The sequence below is a fragment of the Coregonus lavaretus genome (assembly GCF_964263955.1).
Source record: "Coregonus lavaretus genome assembly, chromosome: 31".
Taxonomy (NCBI): domain Eukaryota; kingdom Metazoa; phylum Chordata; class Actinopteri; order Salmoniformes; family Salmonidae; genus Coregonus; species Coregonus lavaretus.
The window spans coordinates 9580608-9600311 of record NC_140018.1 but is presented as its reverse complement, the minus strand read 5'-3'; the positions used below and the strand labels follow the sequence as shown (position 1 = coordinate 9600311).

Sequence of the window (19704 nt, the reverse complement as noted above, 5' to 3'; positions counted from 1 at the left end):
GGAATTCCCTAGTTTCTTTCTAAGTATCTTTGCTAGAACCACTGTGCTGGGGTGGGCTATGTCATCTGATCAGCACTATTGTTGGCTAGCTGAATCATCTAGTTAGCTAGACTATACTGTCAAAACAAGCAAACTAGTCTTTACTTGATTAAATGGTACTCACGAACATTCGAACTGCAGTTGACCATTTCCCTGTCCCTGACGCAGAGAAAAAAACATGACCACTTTGAGGAAGTGATGCTATAGTGGTGAATAGAGATACTGCTGTATGGTGAGAAACGTGTAGAGCTGAGACACTCTGACAGAGGAGAGAGAGAGAGAGAGAGGGGACAATGGCTGATGTCTATCATTCATTTTTGGGACTGCTTGTGACAGTTTTGTACCTGCTAACAGGTAAGACAGAGGAGAGAGAGAATAACAATACTATTTATTAAGAGACTATCACTCACATTCAACACGGAAAACCATCAATCTCAGGAAAAATAGACATGCGGAAGTTATGTTTACATTTCTGTTGTGTTTCTGTCTACCTTTATCTTCACTATTGTATAATAGTATATTACTCTATTCTTCAGAGAAGTACACCTGTGATGAATTTCAAGTGACTCTGTGAAATATAATGTAATCTGTATTACCAGTGAATAATCATCTGATGCCATTCTCTTGTCAGGTGTCAGTGGAAACACTCTTCCTCTGAACTCCATTGTGGGAGGTAATGTCAGTCTGCCGTGTACCGATGTGGTTTATCCAAACTGTTCCTCAACTACATGGATCTATAACAGAGCTGGATCTAATGTTATTATTGAAGAAGTTGGTCATGGGAGGGTGAAAAAGGAAGAACAGAACAACAGAGCAGACAGACTGAGTTTAGGGTCTGACTGTTCTCTACATGTTAGTGATGTCAGAGTTGATGATGCTGGAGTCTACATCTGTCAACAGTTCCTTACAGAGGGTGGACCACAATATGGAGGTGATGCTCATGTTCATCTGTCTGTTCTAACTAGTGAGTATTACTGTTTAAATCAGAGCTGTGCAAAAGTGTAGTGTTGATAATCATATTAAACATGAGCAGTACATACTGAAAGATTATGCAAGTATGATTTTTTCTCTTTCTCAGTCTCCTCGTCCTCACCAGTCACAGATATAAAACCTGATAGACCAGTAACATTAAGGTGCTCTCTGCACACCCACAATGGACCTGGCAGATGTGCCCCAGGCATGAACCAAGATGTTAGTCTGAGATGGCAGAGGGTGGATGAGGCAGATACTGGGCTGATTGAGGCAGGTACTAATCTGCAGGGAGACTCCAGATACCAGGTCACACAGCTGTCTCAATGTGACATCACTCTGAATATGACACTCCAGAGGGAGGACAACAACAGGAAGTGGAGGTGTCAGCTGACTGGAAAAGTGGAAATCTTCCTGGATATCACCTTTAAGTTCTCAGGTAGGGATTCTATATTATATATCTCCCATTTGTATGTATATTGTGTAGTAAATACTACATCTGCCTTATTAACGACCTGATAAAATGATGTGATTAAACAGCTCCGCATCCCCTCCCAGGTTCTCCACTAAACCAGACCCTCCTCCTAACTCTATCTGTTGGAGCAGCTGTGTGTGTCGCTGCTGCTGTCATCATTGTACACAGAAGAAGAGCAAGTACGTACAGACATTCATCGTTTTTCTTTGAGTTGAATGGAATATAATAATAAAACACACATGGAGCAAATTGTTCCTCTGTATCAATTCTTCTGATGTCTTTCTTTGTTCTTTTCAGATAATCAAGTGCCAAATGATAACAGCATTGTGAGTAACAAAGACATGTTATTGGTGTACAATGGCTTAATAAACACAGTTAGTGTATTATACTGTTGTTGTAGTAAAATAACTAAGAGGTTCCACTATATTTCTGTTAATTGAGTACCATTGTTACTCATTTATGTAGGGTCTGAATGCAATAAACCACTCCACCCCACCAACCAATGAGGACAAGGTTAGTGCATTAACACATTCATTTAATTTCATTTTAACCAGTTGTTATCACGCATTGAGACTAATGATTCAAATTTCAATAACAATTTTGGTACTTGTAGTGTCAACCTGCTGACAGTGTCACCTATGCCTCCATCCTCCACTTCAACCAAAATCCCCCTCAGAGAGTTGATGTAAGTGAAGCTATACTGTACATATTGTAATATTATGACCCTCCCTCCTATAAACAGTTTGAAGTCTTTACTTTGTTGTGACCGTGTGCGTGTGTGTGCGTTTTGCTTGCTCGGATACTTTATCTGAGATTGATGTGTCTTTCTGTTGGTGTGCGTCTCGGTCAAATAAATTATCAATATTTCAATATTTTATTTGGATGGGCAAGGAGGTACGGGCCCGGTCCGCCCTACCGTACCTCCTTGCCTGTCCAAATAAAATATTTATAATTTATTTGACCGAGACATGCGCAGACAGAATGACACATCAATCTCAGATAAAGCATCCGAGAATGCGAAACAGCATTCTGGACAAAAGGAGTATGGCATGTCATACTTTTTCTGGCCAGACAGGATCACATACATGGGCTAAATATAGTTAGACAGAGGGGTGCTGTTTCAGCAGAGAGGAAGAGGTGAAGCGAGAGGGCTCACTCTCGCCAAAATCTGTCCTGAATAAGCCCAATGCGTTTCTATGGGCATAATATGCAGACCTTTAGCTTGTCACCTGCATTCCCGCCTTTGGGACAACGACTAGCATTGTTAGGGTGGAGACATGAGCATCTCGTCATTATACTGATCTCTGGTTACAGCCACTTGCTAATTAGAAAGGAAAGTTGGCGGGTGCAGAGTGCACTGTTCAGATGCTGGCTTCCCCTAATTCAAAATACTTTACCAAAGAGCTTGACTTAGCCACAGAGGATCATTAGCTTATTTAAAAAAGAAATAGCTGTGGATTGTTTCAAATCACAAGTGCATAAAGGCTTATGCCTATTTGGGAAGCTCGCGTGGCGTTAGGCTGAGCTTATTGAGTTGGGAGTGAAAAGCATCTAAAATGTGGGAAGAGCATAATTTTAAATGTTGAGACAAGAAGTAGGGCAGCAGTGTGTGGCGAAGATATGGGCGTCTTTCTCCAGAATGCAGGCACTCAACTCTCCAGAATGTGCTCCGCTGTCTCCAGCCAATTCTTTTACATTCATTGTTTCATTGTGTGAATCGTTTGCCCTTTGATTGTTTCTTTTGATAAATTCCCCATTACATACAGTGCATTCTGAAAGTATACCCCTTCCCTTTTTCCACATTGTGTTACAGTACGTTACATCCTTATTCTAAAATTGATTAAATTAAAAAATCAATCTACACACAATACCCCATAATGACAAAGCGAAAACAGGTTTTGATTTTTTTTAGCAAAGTTATACAAGTAAAAAACAGAAATACTCGATTTACATAAGTATTCAGACCATTTGCTATGAGACTCGAAATTGAGCTCAGGGGCATCCTGTTTCCATTGATCATCCTTGAGATGTTTCTACAACTTGATTGGAGTCCACCTGTGGTAAATTCAATTGATTGGACATGATTTGGAAAGGAACACACCTGTCTATATACTGTAAGGTCCCACAGTTGACAGTGCATGTCAGAGCAAAAACCAAGCCATGAGGTCGAAGGAATTGTCCATAGAGCTCTGAGACAGGATTGTGTCGAGGCACAGATCTGGGGAAGGGTACCAAAACATTTCTGCAGCATTTAAGGTCCATAAGAACACAGTGGCCTCCATCATTCTTAAATGGAAGAAGTTTGGAACCACCAAGACTTTTCCTAGAGATGGCCACCCGGCCAAACTGAGCAATCGGGGGAGAAGGACCTTGGTCAGGGAGGTGACCAAGAACCCAATGGTCACTCTGACAGAGTTCCAGAGTTCCTCTGTGGAGAAGGGAGAACCTTCCAGAAGGACAACCATCTCTGCAGCACTCCCCCAATCAGGCCTTTATGGTAGAGTGGCCAGACGGAAGCCACTCCTCAGTAAAAGGCACATGACAGCCCACTTGGAGTTTGCGAAAAGGAGCCTAAAGGACACTCAGACCATGAGAAACAAGATTCTGTGGTCTGATGAAACCAAGATTGAACTCTTTGGCCTGAATGCCAAGCGTCACGTTTGGAGGACACCTGGCACCATCCCTACAGTGAAGCATGGTGGTGGCAGCATCATGTTGCGGGGATGTTATTCAGTGGCTGGGAATGGGAGACTAGTCAGGATCGAGGAAAGATGAACAGAGCAAAGTACAGAGAGAACCTTGATGAAAACCTGCTCCAGAGCGCTCAGGACCTCAGACTGGGGCGAAGGTTCACCTTCCAACAGGACAACGATCCTTAGCACACAGCCAAGATAACACAGGAGTGGCTTCGGGACAAGTCTCTAAATGTCCTTGAGTGGCCCAGCCAGAGCCCGGACTTTAACCCGATCGAACATCTCTGGAGAGACCTGAAAATAGCTGTTCAGCGATGCTCCCCTTCCAACCTGACAGAGCTTGAGAGGATCTGCAGAGAAGAATTGGAGAGACTCCCCAAATACAGTTGTGGCAAGCTTATAGCGTCATACCCAAGAAGGTGCTTCAACAAAGTACTGAGTAAAGGGTCTGAATACTTATGTAAATGAAAAACCTGTTTTTGCTTTGTCATTATGGGGTATTGTGTGTAGATTAATGAGGGGGAAAAAACAATTGAATCCATTTAAGAATAAGGCTGTAACATAACAAAATGTGGAAAAAGTCAAGGGGTCTGAATACTTTCCGAATGCACTGTGTGTAACCAGTAAGCATAGTAAATGTACTGTTGATCCCCATCATCTGCTTACATTAATTACTGTTAATGCATTAGTAATTTACCATTCTCATTCTCAGAGTGGAAACATTGTTTGCAGAGTTCACGACCTGCTACACTTGTGAGAAACAAGTACTGGTTTATTTCATAACCATAATTTAGGAGGTTTATACATTTTGTGTGGTTTCTCTGTCCTGATAATATTGAGGGAGCGAGTGCCTGAGCATGCCAACATGCTTAGTTGATACAATGTTGCACTTCACTAGAGATAGCTCAAGTCAAGACAGACAGGTGAGTAGAGAGATTATTGCGATTGAAAGAACCTGCATTTTTATCAGGATATTTTCTACTGTTTTAATTTCTCAGCTTTAGGCGTACATATTTTGCCTTAGTTGATGAACTAAGTTATAGGCCTACTGCTGCATTGGCTTATAGGCTATTTCTGAGTACCATGTGCAATAATTGTTTTTGCAGCAATGGATCACGGTGTATCAATATGGTAAAGGCTGGTGCTCTTGCATTAGTTGAATTTTTACTTTTAGATTTTTATCATTTTAATTCAAATTTGTGTGATTAACCACGTGACAATACTTTTTAGAAACTAAAACATTACTTTTGAAATTAAACTGTTCCGTGAAAATGCGCTTATAAAAATAATCCTAACTGGCATGCAGATAGGTAGACATGGTAGAATAAATTGTAAGCGTCCCCAAACTTGAAACTCATGAGCTGCCTATGGTCTTTATTATAACACCCAAGGACGTCCACACAGGAAGTCCTGTGAAAAAAACTGGCCCACCTATAGAAATCAAATGCCCATCCAACTGATTCATTCTGGCGCCCTGTTGTGTGTGTATTTTTTGTTTTACTCTCCTTGTGGAGACCAGAAGTCCTCACAAGGATAGTGAAACAAGGACAATTTGGACAAATTGGGACTTTTTGCCAGTCCCCACAAGGAAAGAGGCTATTTTAGGGTTAGGGTTAGGGGTGAGGGGTTAGAGTTAAGGTTAGGGTTAGGGAAAATAAGTCCCCACAACGATAGTAAAACTAATATGTGTGTGTGCGTGTGTGTGTGTTGTCACTGTAGGTCCAGGATGAAGATGCAGTGACCTATTCCTCTGTTATGCCCTCTTCTACCAGAGAGACAGAGAACCCTGCTGACCCCAGCTCTACTCCACAGCCAAGACATCAACATGAAGACTACACTCAGTCTTTCACAGCCTAATCTCAGCACCCAGAACCAAATATCTTGTGAATGCTGGCCAGCTACTCTATTTGGTTCAGGAACAGTTGATGGTCATTATGGCCAAACAGTTATATTTTTGTTTGATCAGACCAGAGGACATTTCTCCAAAAAGTACGATCTTTGTCCCCATGTGCAGTTGCAAACTGTAGTATTGTTTTTTTATGGCGGTTTTGGAGCAGTGGCTTCTTTCTTGCTGAGCGGCCTTTCAGGTTATGTTGATATAGGACTCGTTTTACTGTGGTTATAGATAATTTTGTACCCATTTCCTCCAGCATCTTCACAAGGTCCTTTGCTGTTGTTCTGGGATTGATTTGCACTTTTCGCACCAAAGTACGTTCATCTCTAGGAGACAGAATGTGTCTCCTTCCTGAGCGGTATGACGGCTGCGTGGTCCCATGGTGTTTATACTTGCATACTATTGTTTGTACAGATGAACGTGGTACCTTCAGGCGTTTGGAAATTGCTCCCAAGGATGAACCAGACTTGTGGAGGTCTACACATTTTTTTCTGAGGTCTTGGTTGATTTCTTTTGATTTTCCCATGATGTCAAGCAAATAGGCAGTGAGTTTGAAGGTAGGCCTTGAAATAGATCCACAGGTACACCTCCAATTGACTCAAATGATGTCAATTAGCCTATCAGAAGCTTCTAAAGCCATGACATCATTTTCTGGAATTTTCCAAGCTGTTTAAAGGCACAGTCAACTTAGTGTATGTAAACTTCTGAACCACTGGAATTGTGATACAGTGAATTATTAGTGAAAAGATCTGTCTGTAAACAATTGTGGAAAAATTATTTGTGTCATGCACAAAGTAGATGTCCTAACCGACTTGCCAAAACTATAGTTTGTTAACAAGAAATTTGTGGAGTGGTTGAAAAAGTATATGTAAACTTCCGACTTCAATTGTATGTGTTATTTCATAGTTTTGATGTCTTCACTATTAAAAATACAGTATATATTAAGGGTTTTATTTATTTCATTGAGATAGGACAGTGAGTTAGGGCAGTGAAGGTAGGAGAGTTTGCGAGTCAGAAGGGCATGGTTGGGATTAGAGCCCATGCTGACTTTGGTAACCGAGGCTGTACATGTGAAGAGAACTGCTGGATCATACAGGACACTAAGATGTGTTTTTAATTATGATTACTAGATGGATAAGGTAGAACACTGGTGTTATGTTTTCTTTTAGTATGTAGCACAATAGCAGCTTCTTAGACAAACATATTTTAGCTCTGCTGATAACAAACTCATGGAATTTTTTTTCCTGCATTAATCATGTTTAAAATTATATTGACTAAAGTGAGTTAATAAAATGGAAATAAATCAGATCTGAATGTTTCATTTTCATTCACTCCAGAGTTTCACAGAGTACAACAACATTGTATTGCCTAATTGGGGGTTTATTCTGTCATTTACTGTCTTTGTAAGTAGGAGGCAGGATAATTCTCAAATGTGAAATAGACTACCTGGTAGCTAGGCTATATCGTAGTTCGCTCTTTCCATATTGATATATAGATTTTCTATTGTGTTATTGACTGTATGTTTTGTTTTATCCCATGTGTAACTCTGTGTTGTTGTTTTTATCGCACTGCTTTGCTTTATCTTGGCCAGGTCGCAGTTGTAAATGAGAACTTGTTCTCAACTGGCTTACCTGGTTAAATAAAGGTGAAATAAAAAAATTAAAATGATTCTCTTTTTGTTTTGTTCTACTGAGAATCGGTTGCCACAATGAAGCAGAATATTTATTCTGAAAATACAAAAATACGAAAAATCGTGGTTTTTGATGTCTTGCGAAGGCTACGCTGCAGCCAGGGACGGCTCTAGCCTATTGGGTGATTTGGTTGGGGGGGCACAAATGTTTAGTGGCCCCCCTCTTGAAGGTGGAGAGATTTCCTGCAATTCTACACATTTTGCCATGGGTGTAGAGGGAATGTTGCAGTTTTAAAGGACATTTATTGGCAGTTCTAAACATTTTGCCATGGGGAAGAGAGACATGTTTGCAGTTTTAAAGATAATTTCCTGCAATTCTGCACATTTTGCCATGACTTTTGCCATGTTAATGATATCTGAGTAAGAATGACTAACAAAATGAATACAAGCCACCTGGAGGTCAGGACCCAGGACCCCTGAGCATGTGCCCTGTGTTGCCGGTCGTGATTTGGACATGATTATTACAAGTTTAGATAACTGGCTAAACTAACTTAGCAATCTAAAAATGGTTAGCTGACATGGCTAATTTAGTGACTGTCGGTGACTAACAAAACAAGAGAAAAACAGCTGATAAACAGGCACATTTCAAACTTGCACCTTGTGTATTCTACTATTCTAACTCTCAACATTAAGTTGAGACACTGAGTTCCTTTTTTGATTTGTTTCGGAAGCCCTCCAGTGGCCAGGAACGCTCCACCCCGCCCGGCGTGAAGCTCAGCTGCAGGTAAACGTGAAAAAGGGACTAGTCTGTGATGTCATTTCAAAGTAAGGCTGTAGGCTACAGTCCTTTTATTTGCAATGTCAATGGGAAGAACTAAAAACTGTGTAGGCTACTGTAAACTAGGGTTTCAAATGCTTAAAATTCCAATCACATTTGAGTTTGTCATATAAAGTCAGAGTAGGTCTACAGAAGAATCTCTGACAGTCAGATGCTTTATCTAGGAGGACTGACGTAGCCTACCTACCTGCGCTGCTGACTGGAAGAAGGTTGTAAATAAAATAAGGTCATTGCATTCATGCTTTACCATATATTGTGGAAGTGTATAGTAAAAAAAAACACACCTGTACTGTACTGACAATGAGTTAGATATATGTAATTTTTATTAGTTTATTTAAAAACAGTTTCAGAAATTCATTAAAATGTTAGAAAATACATTGTGCTCATTAAAAAATTGGATTAGGAAAAAAAAAATATTGATAAAGTAATTTTGAATTTCTCTATGCTGACTTCATTCACAATGGACAGAAAATAAAAAACAAACGTATCATTCACACATCAGCCATGCTTTGCTTAATTGATGTCTGCACCCCTACTGCATGCAATAAACATAAATAAACAAAAAGACGTGTAAAATAGATACTAAAGATACTAAAAGATGAGAATACAACTATTAATACATCTTCCAACACACTCTACTCTATCATAGATGAACATCAGCTTTAGAAAACATTTATAATATCCTCTGTTACTAAATCAATAAAGCTACAGACAGTTTGAAAGTCTTAGTCCAGCGCAGGAAGAAGAGTGAGGATCAAGGGGTCATTCCTCCAGGACCTGAAGCTCAATACCAGAGGCTTCTTCTATACAGAGAACAAAACAACAACACACACATCAGACAACATGTCTCACCATTCATTCTATAGCAGACTGTAAATATGAAATAGTTAATAGGGGATTAGATGGACAAGATGATTATGTCAAAGGACTATTTATAACCTGATACCATTTCTGTTCACACATCTGAAGATCAGAATATGTGAATGTAATTTGTTGTATGCTCCATATGTTCTATGGATTGATGGAACCATTCATAATGTTTAGGTCTATCCAGTCTTTTCAGATCTGTGAACACTGATGTTGTGGGAGGAGTTAAGAACCTAAATGGAACTGGACCAATGCCTGTGACTCTCACCTGCTTGTGGGTGCAGAGCCTTGGGTGGGAGGTTCCTCCTTGTTGTGTGAATAGTGACTATGGCAGCCATGACGGTCAGAGTCACAAAGAGCATGATGCGACTGATTGGCAACTTAACAGCATTACTGGTACCTGGACAATGAGACAGACAGTGATTAAAAACAGACAATAATTTAGATTGATTTATATGAAAGTAAAGTTTGTATCACACAACAGTCACTAGAGGATACTGAAGACCAATATCCATTAGCCAAACACCTCTACAACTTCACCTCTGTCTGATCACGAAAGATCTAGCTTAGCGTTTTCATTCGTGCCTAATGGATTACTTTGATTGTTCAGACCATCCACTAAATAACTTGGAGTCTTGTTTTTTCTAAGTTAAAAATAGAACATGAACATGAACCTGCATCCGTTTAGCCCCAGACAGGAGTCAATGAGACGAGATATGGAATGATGGCCACGGGAAACTAACATCCATCAAACCCCAGCCAAAAACAGTCACTCTATGGGCGGCAGGTAGCTTAGTGGGTAAGAGCGTTGTGCCAGTAACCGAAAGGTCGCTGGTTCTAATCCCCGAGCCGACTAGGTGAAAAATCTGTCGATGTGCCCTTAAGCAAGGCACTTAACCCTAATTGCTCCTGTAAGTCGCTCTGGATAAGAGCGTCTGCTAAATGACGTAAATGTAAATGTCTCAGTCCCCATAGTAACACCGAAGGCCACTGTTCCCATGGTATCTTTCTGTGTTGTTGTTGCAAAATCCTTTTTGAAGGTGTGAAATGACTAGCTATGTTCTTGTTAGGGTGAGGTAAGATGCTGTGGTCAAATTAAAAGACAACCCATTACCTATTTTTCTCCATCTCTGGTCAGCCTCAGAAAAACAGAAGTGGTCTGAGCTGAAAGAACCACTGAGAGAAGGACCAGTTGCAGGCATAGACATACTTATTCAATGTACATCATTGGTTGCAGTTACATTCACCTCTGTCTGATCACTAAAGATCTAGCTTAGCGTTTTCATTTGTGCCTAATGGATTACTTTGATTGTTCAGACCATCCACTAAATAACTTTAACATGGAGTAGTGGTATTTGACATCATAGACAAGCAGAAATTTACACAGGAAGAGAGTGTGAATTGCACCACAAAAACATTAACATGAAAGTTAGCCTAGCAGTAGGTAGGTAGTCTAGGCAGGTAGCCTAGCAGTTAAGAGCGTGGGGCCAGTAAACCAAGGTTGCTGGTTTGAATCCCTGAGCCGACTAGCTGAAAATAGTTAATAGCAAGGCACTTAACCCTAATTGCTCCTATAAGTCACATTGGATAAGAGTGTCTTCTAAATGACTAAAAGGGAAGTTTAGTTGCATGCTCTGTGTATTGACCAAGGTAATACATCTGACTTTGGCCCGATGCTGTACCACTCATACAATCTACCAATCTGCTAAATCTTTCTCCACTCCAATCTCTAGAGAACTAGACAAGAAGTACTTCCTATAAATATGTTTGGGGCTGTTTTTACGCTACCAGATTTAGACTACTGTGGAGTACTGGTGGTTGTCTTGACAGGAATCAGTTGTTCTATCAGAACTGTCTGAAAAACATGAAGTCAAGCATCTTGAGAGAGGCTAGAGGGGGCAGGGTTCATCACATTAGAAAAGGGGTGACTACAGTGAGCTAACATGAAGTCAGGAGTATCATTGTAGAAACATTGATGAAGGGACAAAGCGTGACAAGACAATAAAATGCAGATTCTCAATGATTGACTATGAAGAGTAAAGCCTTTCTGTGGGACTCCCGTCACAACTGCTACCACTAGAGAGTGCTATTCTATCTGAAAGACCAGCAATACCAGTACTGTGTCTGTCAGACATTGCAATACGTTTTTTTTTTATAAACTGAAAAAAGAAAAACTCTAACCATTGTGGGGGTTCCGTGGAGCACTGGCAGGAATCAAAGTACGGGTACTCTAAAAAAAAAAACACAAATGTACATTCTATACAGAAACAGATCCTATTTCTCCAGTGTACAGTACGTTAGGGTGGTAGGGTGGTTAGGGTGATAGATGTAGCCTACTTATTGATGAAATATGGGATATATATCAGTAAATTGTCTACCTGGGAATGTAACAGTGAAATCCAGGAAGGTCTCCACTTTTCCAGTCAGCTGACATCACATCATTTTATCAGGTGGTTAATAAGGCAGATGTAGTATTTACTACACAATATACATACACATGGGAGATATATAATATAAAATCCCTACCTGAGAACTTAAAGGTGAAATCCAGGAAGATTTCCACTTCTCCAGTCAGCTGACACCTCCACTTCCTGTTGTTGTCCTCCCTCTGGAGTGTCATATTCAGAGTGATGTCACAGTGAGACAGCTGTGTGACCTGGTATCTGGAGTCTCCCTGCAGATTAGTACCTGCCTCAATCAGCCCAGTATCTGTCTCATCCACCCTCTGCCAGCTCAGACTAACATCTTGGTTCACGCCTGGGGCACATCTCCCAGGTCCATTGAGGGTGTGCAGAGAGCACCTTAATGTTACTGGTCTATCAGGTTTTATATCTGTGACTGGTGAGGACGAGGACACTGAGAAAGAGAAAAAATCATACTTGCATAATCTTTCAGTATGTACTGCTCATGTTTAATATGACTATCAACACTACACTTTTGCACAGCTCTGATTTAAACAGTAATACTCACTAGTTAGAACAGACAGATGAACAGGAGCATCACCTCCATATTGTGGTCCACCCTCTGTAAGGAACTGTCGACAGTTGTAGAATCCAGCATCCTCAGCTCTGACATCACTAACATGTAGAGAACAGTCAGACCCTAAACTCAGTCTGTCAGCTCTGTTGTTCTGTTCTTCCTTTTTCACCCTCCCATGACCAACTTCTTCAATAGATCCATAGTTCCATATAGTTGAGGAGCAGTTTGGATAAATCACATTGGTACACGGCAGACTGACATCACCTCCCACAATGGAGTACAGAGGAAGAACGTTTCCACTGACACCTGACAAGAGAATGGCATCAGATGATTATTTACTGGTAATAAAGATTACATTATATTTCACAGAGTCACTTAATATTAATCACAGGTGTACTTCTCTGAAGAATAGAGTAATATACTATTATACAATAGTGAAGATAAAGGTAGACAGAAACACAACAGAAATGTAAACATAACATCCGCAATATATATTTTTCTCAGTTTGATGGTTTTCTGTTTTGAATGCTATTAGCAACGGTTGCAACTAAAAACAATATCCTTTTAAACAGCCTCATTCGTTCGCAGCGACGCCGTTTTTCAAACAAAGTCAACACAGTAGCCATTGCTAGCCAGCCAACACTACCAGCTGGCTGTACTGTGGTAGCTAAATACAATATCTTTGTGCTAGCTACCCAACGTTTAATCATTGCTGCGTTATGAAAGGTAAGCTTGGCTTCTTATATGGTGTTGAGTTAAGCTTAAACTATGTATTTAGATTGTAGGTAGGTATTGTAGTTTGGTATTATAGGTAGCTTACTCAGGTAGTTATTGAAGGTTATTGTAGGTAATTATTGTAGGTAAGGACTGTATTCGGTGGACCCCGGCGAAGCACGAGGCTAGCTTACCCACTACTTGGACCAACAAAGCTAGCTAGCGGGTAGCTACTGGTAACTTTTTGCAACTGTGGTTAATTGTTTCCAATGTTATTTCATGCTTAAGAGTACCTGTGATTGAGCCAGCTAGCTGCTACCATTCAGCTGTTTTTCTAACCTCATCCGAGGCATTAACGTTAGGTGGTTGGTAGCTGCTGTACTTAATTACAGCTACTGATAACAGTCTGCTGTAGTTTACAACAATTCTAATTTCTAAAGTGGAAGTTGGGAGAGTTTTACTCGGGTGGTTCAGTGAAACAATTATAGTTTCTGAGGTGGAAGTTGGGAGAGTTATATATATATTTTTTTTTGGTGAGGGAGGCCTGCTCTCTCCTTTCCCTGATGTTTAGTTCATTTCATTCCGATCTCCTCTGCATTATTGTAGCCATCTGCTGCAGCCTGTCAACTATGCCTCTGCCTATCCCTGTTCTCTCCTCTCCGCACAGGCTACACAAACGCCTCACACCGCGTGGCTGCTGCCTCTCTAACCTGGTGGTCCCTGCACGCACCACACACCTGGAGTTCCAGGTCTCAGGCAGCCTCTGGAACTGCCGTTCTGCCGCCAACAAGGCTGACTTCATCCCAGCCTATGCTACCCTCCAGTCCCTCGACTTCCTGGCGCTGACGGAAACATGGATTACCACTGAAAACACTGCTACTCCTACTGCTCTCTCCTCGTCTGACCATGTGTTCTCGCATACCCCGAGAGCATCTGGTCAGAGGGGTGGTGGCACAGGAATCCTCATCTCTCCCAAGTGGTCATTCTCAATTTTTCCCCTAACCCATCTGTCTATCTCCTCATTTGAATTCCACGCTGTCACAGTCACTAGCCCATTTAAGCTTAATATCCTTGTCATCTATCGCCCTCCAGGTTCCCTTGGAGAGTTCATCAATGAGCTTGACGCCTTGATAAGTTCCTTTCCTGAGGATGGCTCACCCTTCACAGTTTTGGGGGATTTCAACCTCCCCACGTCTACATTTGACTCATTTCTCTCTGCCTCCTTTTTCCACTCCTCTCCTCTTTTGACCTCACCCTCTCACCATCCCCCCCCACTCACAAGGCAGGCAATACGCTTGACTTCATCTTTACTAGATGTTGCTCTTCTACTAATCTCACTGCAACTCCCCTCCATGTCTCCGACCACTACTTTGTATCCCTTTCTCTCTCGCTCTCCTCCAACACTACTCACTCTGCCCCTACACAGATGGTAACGCGCCGCCGCAACCTTCGCTCTCTCTCTCCCACTACTCTCTCCTCTTCCATCCTATCATCTCTTCCCTCTGCTCAATCCTTCTCCCTCCAATCTCCTGATTCTGCCTCCTCAACCCTCCTCTCCTCCCTTTCTGCATCCTTTGACTCCCTGTGTCCCCTATCCTCCCGGCCGGCTCGGTCCTCCCCTCCAGCTCTGTGGCTTGATGACTCATTGCGAGCTCACAGAACAGAGCTCCGGGCAGCTGAGCGGAAATGGAAGAAAACTAAACTCCCTGCCGACCTGGCATCTTTTCACTCCCTCCTCTCTACATTTTCTTCATCTGTTTCTGCTGCTAAGGCCACTTTCTACCACTCTAAATTCCAAGCATCTGCCTCTAACCCTAGGAAGCTCTTTGCTACATTCTCCTCACTGCTGAATCCCCCCCCCCCCCTCCCTCTATGTGGATGACTTTGTCAACCACTTTGAAAAGAAGGTTGACGACATCCGATCCTCGTTTGTTAAGTCTAATGACACTGCTGGTCCTGCTCACACTGCCCTACCCTATGCTTTGACTTCTTTCTCCCCTCTCTCTCCAGATAAAATCTTGCGACTAGTGACTGCAGGCCGCCCAACAACCTGCCCGCTTGACCCCATCCCCTCCTCTCTTCTCCAGACCATCTCCGGTGACCTTCTCCCCTACCTCACCTCGCTGATCAACTCATCCTTGACCGCTGGCCATGTCCCTTCCGTCTTCAAGAGAGCGAGAGTTGCACCCCTTCTCAAAAAACCAACACTCGATCCCACTGATGTCAACAACTACAGACCAGTATCCCTTCTTTCTTTTCTTTCCAAAACTATTGAGCGTGCCGTCTTTAGCCAACTCTCTTGCTATCTCTCTCAGAATGACCTTCTTGATCCAAACCAGTCAGGTTTCAGGACTGGTCATTCAACTGAGACTGCTCTTCTCTGTGTCACGGAGGCTCTCCGCACTGCTAAAGCTAACTCTCTCTCCTCTGCTCTTGTCCTTCTAGACCTGTCTGCTGCCTTTGATACAGTGAACCATCAGATCCTCCTCTCCACCCTCTCCGAGCTGGGCATCTCCGGCACGGCTCACTCCTGGATTGCGTCCTACCTGACCGGTCAATCCTACCAAGTGGCGTGGCGAGAAGCTGTCTCCGCACCACGTGCTCTCACCACTGGTGTCCCCCAGGGCTCAGTTCTAGGCCCTCTCCTTTTCTCCCTATACACCAAGTCACTTGGCTCTGTCATATCCTCACATGGCCTCTCCTATCATTGCTACGCTGACGATACACAACTAATCTTCTCCTTTCCCCCTTCTGATAACCAGGTGGCGAATCGCATCTCTGCATGTCTGGCCGACATATCAGTATGGATGACGGATCACCACCTCAAGCTGAACCCTGGCAAGACGGAGCTGCTCTTCCTCCCGGGGAAGGACTGCCCGTTCCATGATCTCGCCATCACGGTTGACAACTCCGTTGTGTCCTCCTCCCAGAGTGCTAAGAGCCTTGGCGTGACCCTGGACAACACCCTGTCGTTCTCCGCTAACATCAAGGCGGTGACCCGATCCTGCAGGTTCATGCTCTACAACATTCGGAGAGTACGACCCTGCCTTACACAGGAAGCGGCACAGGTCCTAATCCAGGCACTTGTCATCTCCCGTCTGGATTACTGCAACTCGCTGTTGGCTGGGCTCCCTGCCTGTGCCATTAAACCCCTACAACTCATCCAGAATGCCGCAGCCCGTCTGGTGTTCAACCTTCCCAAGTTCTCTCACGTCACCCCCCTCCTCCGCACACTCCACTGGCTTCCAGTTGAAGCTCGCATCCGTTACAAGACCATGGTGCTTGCCTATGGAGCAGTGAGGGGAACGGCACCTCCGTACCTTCAGGCTCTGATCAGTCCCTACACCCAGGCGAGGGCATTGCGTTCATCCACCTCTGGCCTGCTGGCTCCCCTTCCTCTGCGGAAGCATAGTTCCCGCTCAGCCCAGTCAAAGCTGTTCGCTGCTCTGGCACCCCAATGGTGGAACAAGCTCCCTCACGACGCCAGGACAGCGGAGTCACTCACCACCTTCCGGAGACATTTGAAACCCCACCTCTTTAAGGAACACCTGGGATAGGATAAAGTTATCCTTCTACTCCCCCCCCCCAAAAAAAAAAAAGTATAATTGTAAAGTGGTTATCCCACTGGCTATAGGGTGAATGCACCAATTTGTAGTCGCTCTGGATAAGAGCGTCTGCTAAATGACGTAAATGTGCCCTTGAGCAAGGCACTTAACCCTAATTGCTCCTGTAAGTCGCTCTGGATAAGAGTGTCTGCTAAATGACTAAAATGTAAATGTAAATGTAATGTGAGTGATGATCTCTTAATATATAGTATTGTTATTCTCTCTCTCCTCTGTCTTACCTGTTAGCAGGTACATAACAGTCACAAGCAGTCCCAAAAATGAATGATGGACGTTAGCCATTGTCCTCTCTCTCTCTCTCTCTCTCTCTCTCTCCTCTATCAGAGTGTCTCAGCTCTACACATTTCTCACCATACAGCAGCATCTCTATTCACCACTATAGCATCACTTCCTCAAAGTGGTCATGATTTTTTCTCTGCGTCAGGGACAGGGAAATGGTCAACTGCAGTTCGAATGTTCGTGAGTACCATTTAATCAAGTAAAGACTAGTTTGCTTGTTTTGACAGTATAGTCTAGCTAACTAGATGATTCAGCTAGCCAACAATAGTGCTGATCAGATGATATAGCCCACCCCAGCACAGTGGTTCTAGCAAAGATACTTAGAAAGAAACTAGGGAACTCCATTTCATCTGTGGTTCGAGCTTTCTAGCCTTCAATGTGTGATGAGTGAGTGAACTATTGCAGAAAATATAGAAGTTGGCTACAGGAGCAGTAGAGAAGTATGAATAGTAAGGTTTTGTTTTCCATTCCTCTAATTCTGTGTACATCCTGCTTTTATCTAAATAGTTTACAGGATGGAAATAAGTCAAGTGACATAGTCAACAAACAACAATATCAGTGGAATCAAGTCTCTTGTCTCTCCAAGGACTTGGAAGGCATTCAGAGACGCTGCTGCTGCATCATTGGCACTTCCTACAACTCACTCCCAAGACCTTCAAAGTACTCCTGAACGATCACAAAAGCCCTCTGCAAAACTTTAACCCCTACACAGAGACAGTATTATCTGAGGAGTTCAAGGCTAAAAGAGCTCTCAAACTATGCAAATTACATTCTCCATCACTAAAGACATTTGATAAAAACCTCAAACCAACTATACATTGTAGAAATTCATAAACAAATATTGAAAGAATTTAATGAGACAACTAAAAGATGTGCAACATGAAAATATTGTCCCATTTACATTGTGTAATTTATTTGACGGTCCCTAAATAGCCCCAGAGATGATCTATCCAATATCAACCAAATTTTGCCACGGTCGCACACCAGCCAGCTGAAGCTAATTGGCGAAAGAAGTTGGCTAGCACTAGCTAACCTAGGTGACTTCAAGACGCAAGACCTGGTTAGACTGTTTCAAATTATCTAGAAAGGTGAGTGACTGTAACTGTGTACTGTTTTGAAAGAGTGAATGTACAAACACTTGCCACGTACGAACACACACACAAGAGACACCCACATTAAACCAACCCCCCAAGATAACTCTGGTTTGGCTTCAGTCATGGCTGCTGCATTTCTTAAACCCACTAGAGTCGATGTACGCGTCCACCCGGGAAATCTATGTACCATTTATTTTTTACCATTTCAAGTTATATATTTGACCTGTTTGTGTATGACATCACATTTTCTGTATGTTTCTGCATATGTACCAATATGTTCAAATAAACCTAAACCTATTGAGTGCTAAACAGGACAACAAATCATGTTCCTGTAATAGCAGGTCATATTGTAGATACCAGCTTACTGAAGCAGCACATTTAACTGTGTTTGTAGCTAAAAGGTAAAAAAATATATATACAATTTGAGAATTGTTATGTGTTTACAAACTTGATATTTACTCCTATTTATCAAAACACTTCCTCTAGTCTAAAGGCTCATATCCCACGTTGGTAATGGAGGGAATTCAATTGTTAGAGAGGTAAATGTAACTGAAACCAAGGATGTAGCTAATCTAAAAGAAGAATGAATAGATATGTCTATGTCTGCAACTGGTTCTTCTCTCAGTGGTTCTTTCAGCTCAGACCACTTCTGTTTATCTGAGGCTGAGCAAAGAGAGAGAAAAATAGATAATGCTTATGGGTTGTCTTTTGACCATAGCATCTGGACACACCATCAAAGAAAGAAGAAGACCATTTTTGCATTTTGCAACTCAACTACATAGAACGATACATTGGGAACAGTTTCCTTTAGTGTTACTATGGGAACTGAGACACAGAGACACTGTTATTGGTTGTGGGGCTGGATGGATCTTAGTCTTGCGTGTCCATCCTTTCAAATCTCGTCTCAATGACTCGTGTGAGAAGCCTGGGCTTCCCAGGCTAGAGGTATGCAGTTTCATGTGAATGTTCTGTTTTTAACTTTTGAAAGAACAAGACTCCTCTGGTCACCAAGCCATTCAGGGAACAAATTAACACAATGTACACTACATAGTATGTGAACAATGGCGCTGGGATGTACAGACACTGTTTGACAGGCTCCTGACGATTTCTTTCTACATAATGTTTACGCAATCGTTTCCTATGACCGAAAAGAGCTTCTGGACATCAGAACAGCAGTCAATATCCTCGATTTGGATGAAGACTTGTACTTCAATGAGTCTTCTGTGCAAGAGCCCTAATCCCATGACACTGGAAGAGAAAAAGACAGTGCTATAGAGGCCGCCGTGCGGGCACTCTGATGAAACTATGTCGGCGAGTGGATAGACCGCCTCCATCCTCCATTTTATTGGCGAACGTACAATCTCTGGAGAATAAGCTGGACGAGCTCCGTTCGACACTCCTCTCAACGGGACATTAAGAACAGTAATATACTATCCATCTCGGAATCATGGCTGAACAAAGACAAGGACAATATACAGTTAGCTGCGTTTTCTGTGCATCGGCAGGACAAATCGGCAGCGTCCGATAAGCTCAGCAGGGGTGGGGTGTGTCACTTTGTTACCAACAGCTGGTGCGCAATCTCAAATTTTAAGGAAGTCTCGATGTTCTGC

The 19704-nt window shown here is 42.5% G+C and overlaps 2 protein-coding genes across 3 annotated transcripts in view; one reads left to right on the top strand and one right to left on the bottom strand.

Annotated features, from left to right (window-relative positions):
• Positions 1 to 70: 70 nt before the first annotated feature.
• Positions 71 to 19704, top strand: part of LOC311106893 (uncharacterized protein) — a 62967-nt gene continuing 43333 nt past the window's right edge. The window contains exons 1-8 of one of the 2 annotated variants that reach the window (XM_084149277.1): positions 71 to 393; positions 671 to 1003; positions 1118 to 1447; positions 1567 to 1662; positions 1781 to 1809; positions 1949 to 1996; positions 2097 to 2168; positions 5896 to 7718. In XM_084149277.1, coding sequence (XP_084005403.1) covers positions 333 to 393; positions 671 to 1003; positions 1118 to 1447; positions 1567 to 1662; positions 1781 to 1809; positions 1949 to 1996; positions 2097 to 2168; positions 5896 to 6033 — 1107 coding nt within the window. In that variant the 5' untranslated portion in view covers positions 71 to 332 and the 3' untranslated portion in view covers positions 6034 to 7718. Of the gene's footprint in view, positions 394 to 670; positions 1004 to 1117; positions 1448 to 1566; positions 1663 to 1780; positions 1810 to 1948; positions 1997 to 2096; positions 2169 to 5895; positions 7719 to 19704 lie in introns of those variants that run through there. The other variant, XM_084149278.1, reaches the window with a different exon arrangement.
• Positions 8927 to 12689, bottom strand: LOC311106895 (uncharacterized protein). Its single transcript, XM_084149280.1, has 4 exons — positions 12376 to 12689; positions 11932 to 12261; positions 9674 to 9805; positions 8927 to 9341 (listed from the first exon to the last, which is right to left on the bottom strand). Coding segments are annotated over exons 1-4 (504 nt in total). The 5' UTR covers positions 12377 to 12689; the 3' UTR covers positions 8927 to 9300.

Bases quoted from the DNA above. Each gene is read 5' to 3' on its own strand.
- LOC311106895 (XM_084149280.1), bottom strand. The intron at 9,806-11,931 runs GTAGGGATTTTA...CTCATTGTCCAG, and splicing joins TTTCACCTTTAAGTTCTCAG to GTACCAGTAATGCTGTTAAG. The intron at 9,342-9,673 runs GTGAGAGTCACA...TTCTCTGTATAG, and splicing joins GGCTCTGCACCCACAAGCAG to AAGAAGCCTCTGGTATTGAG.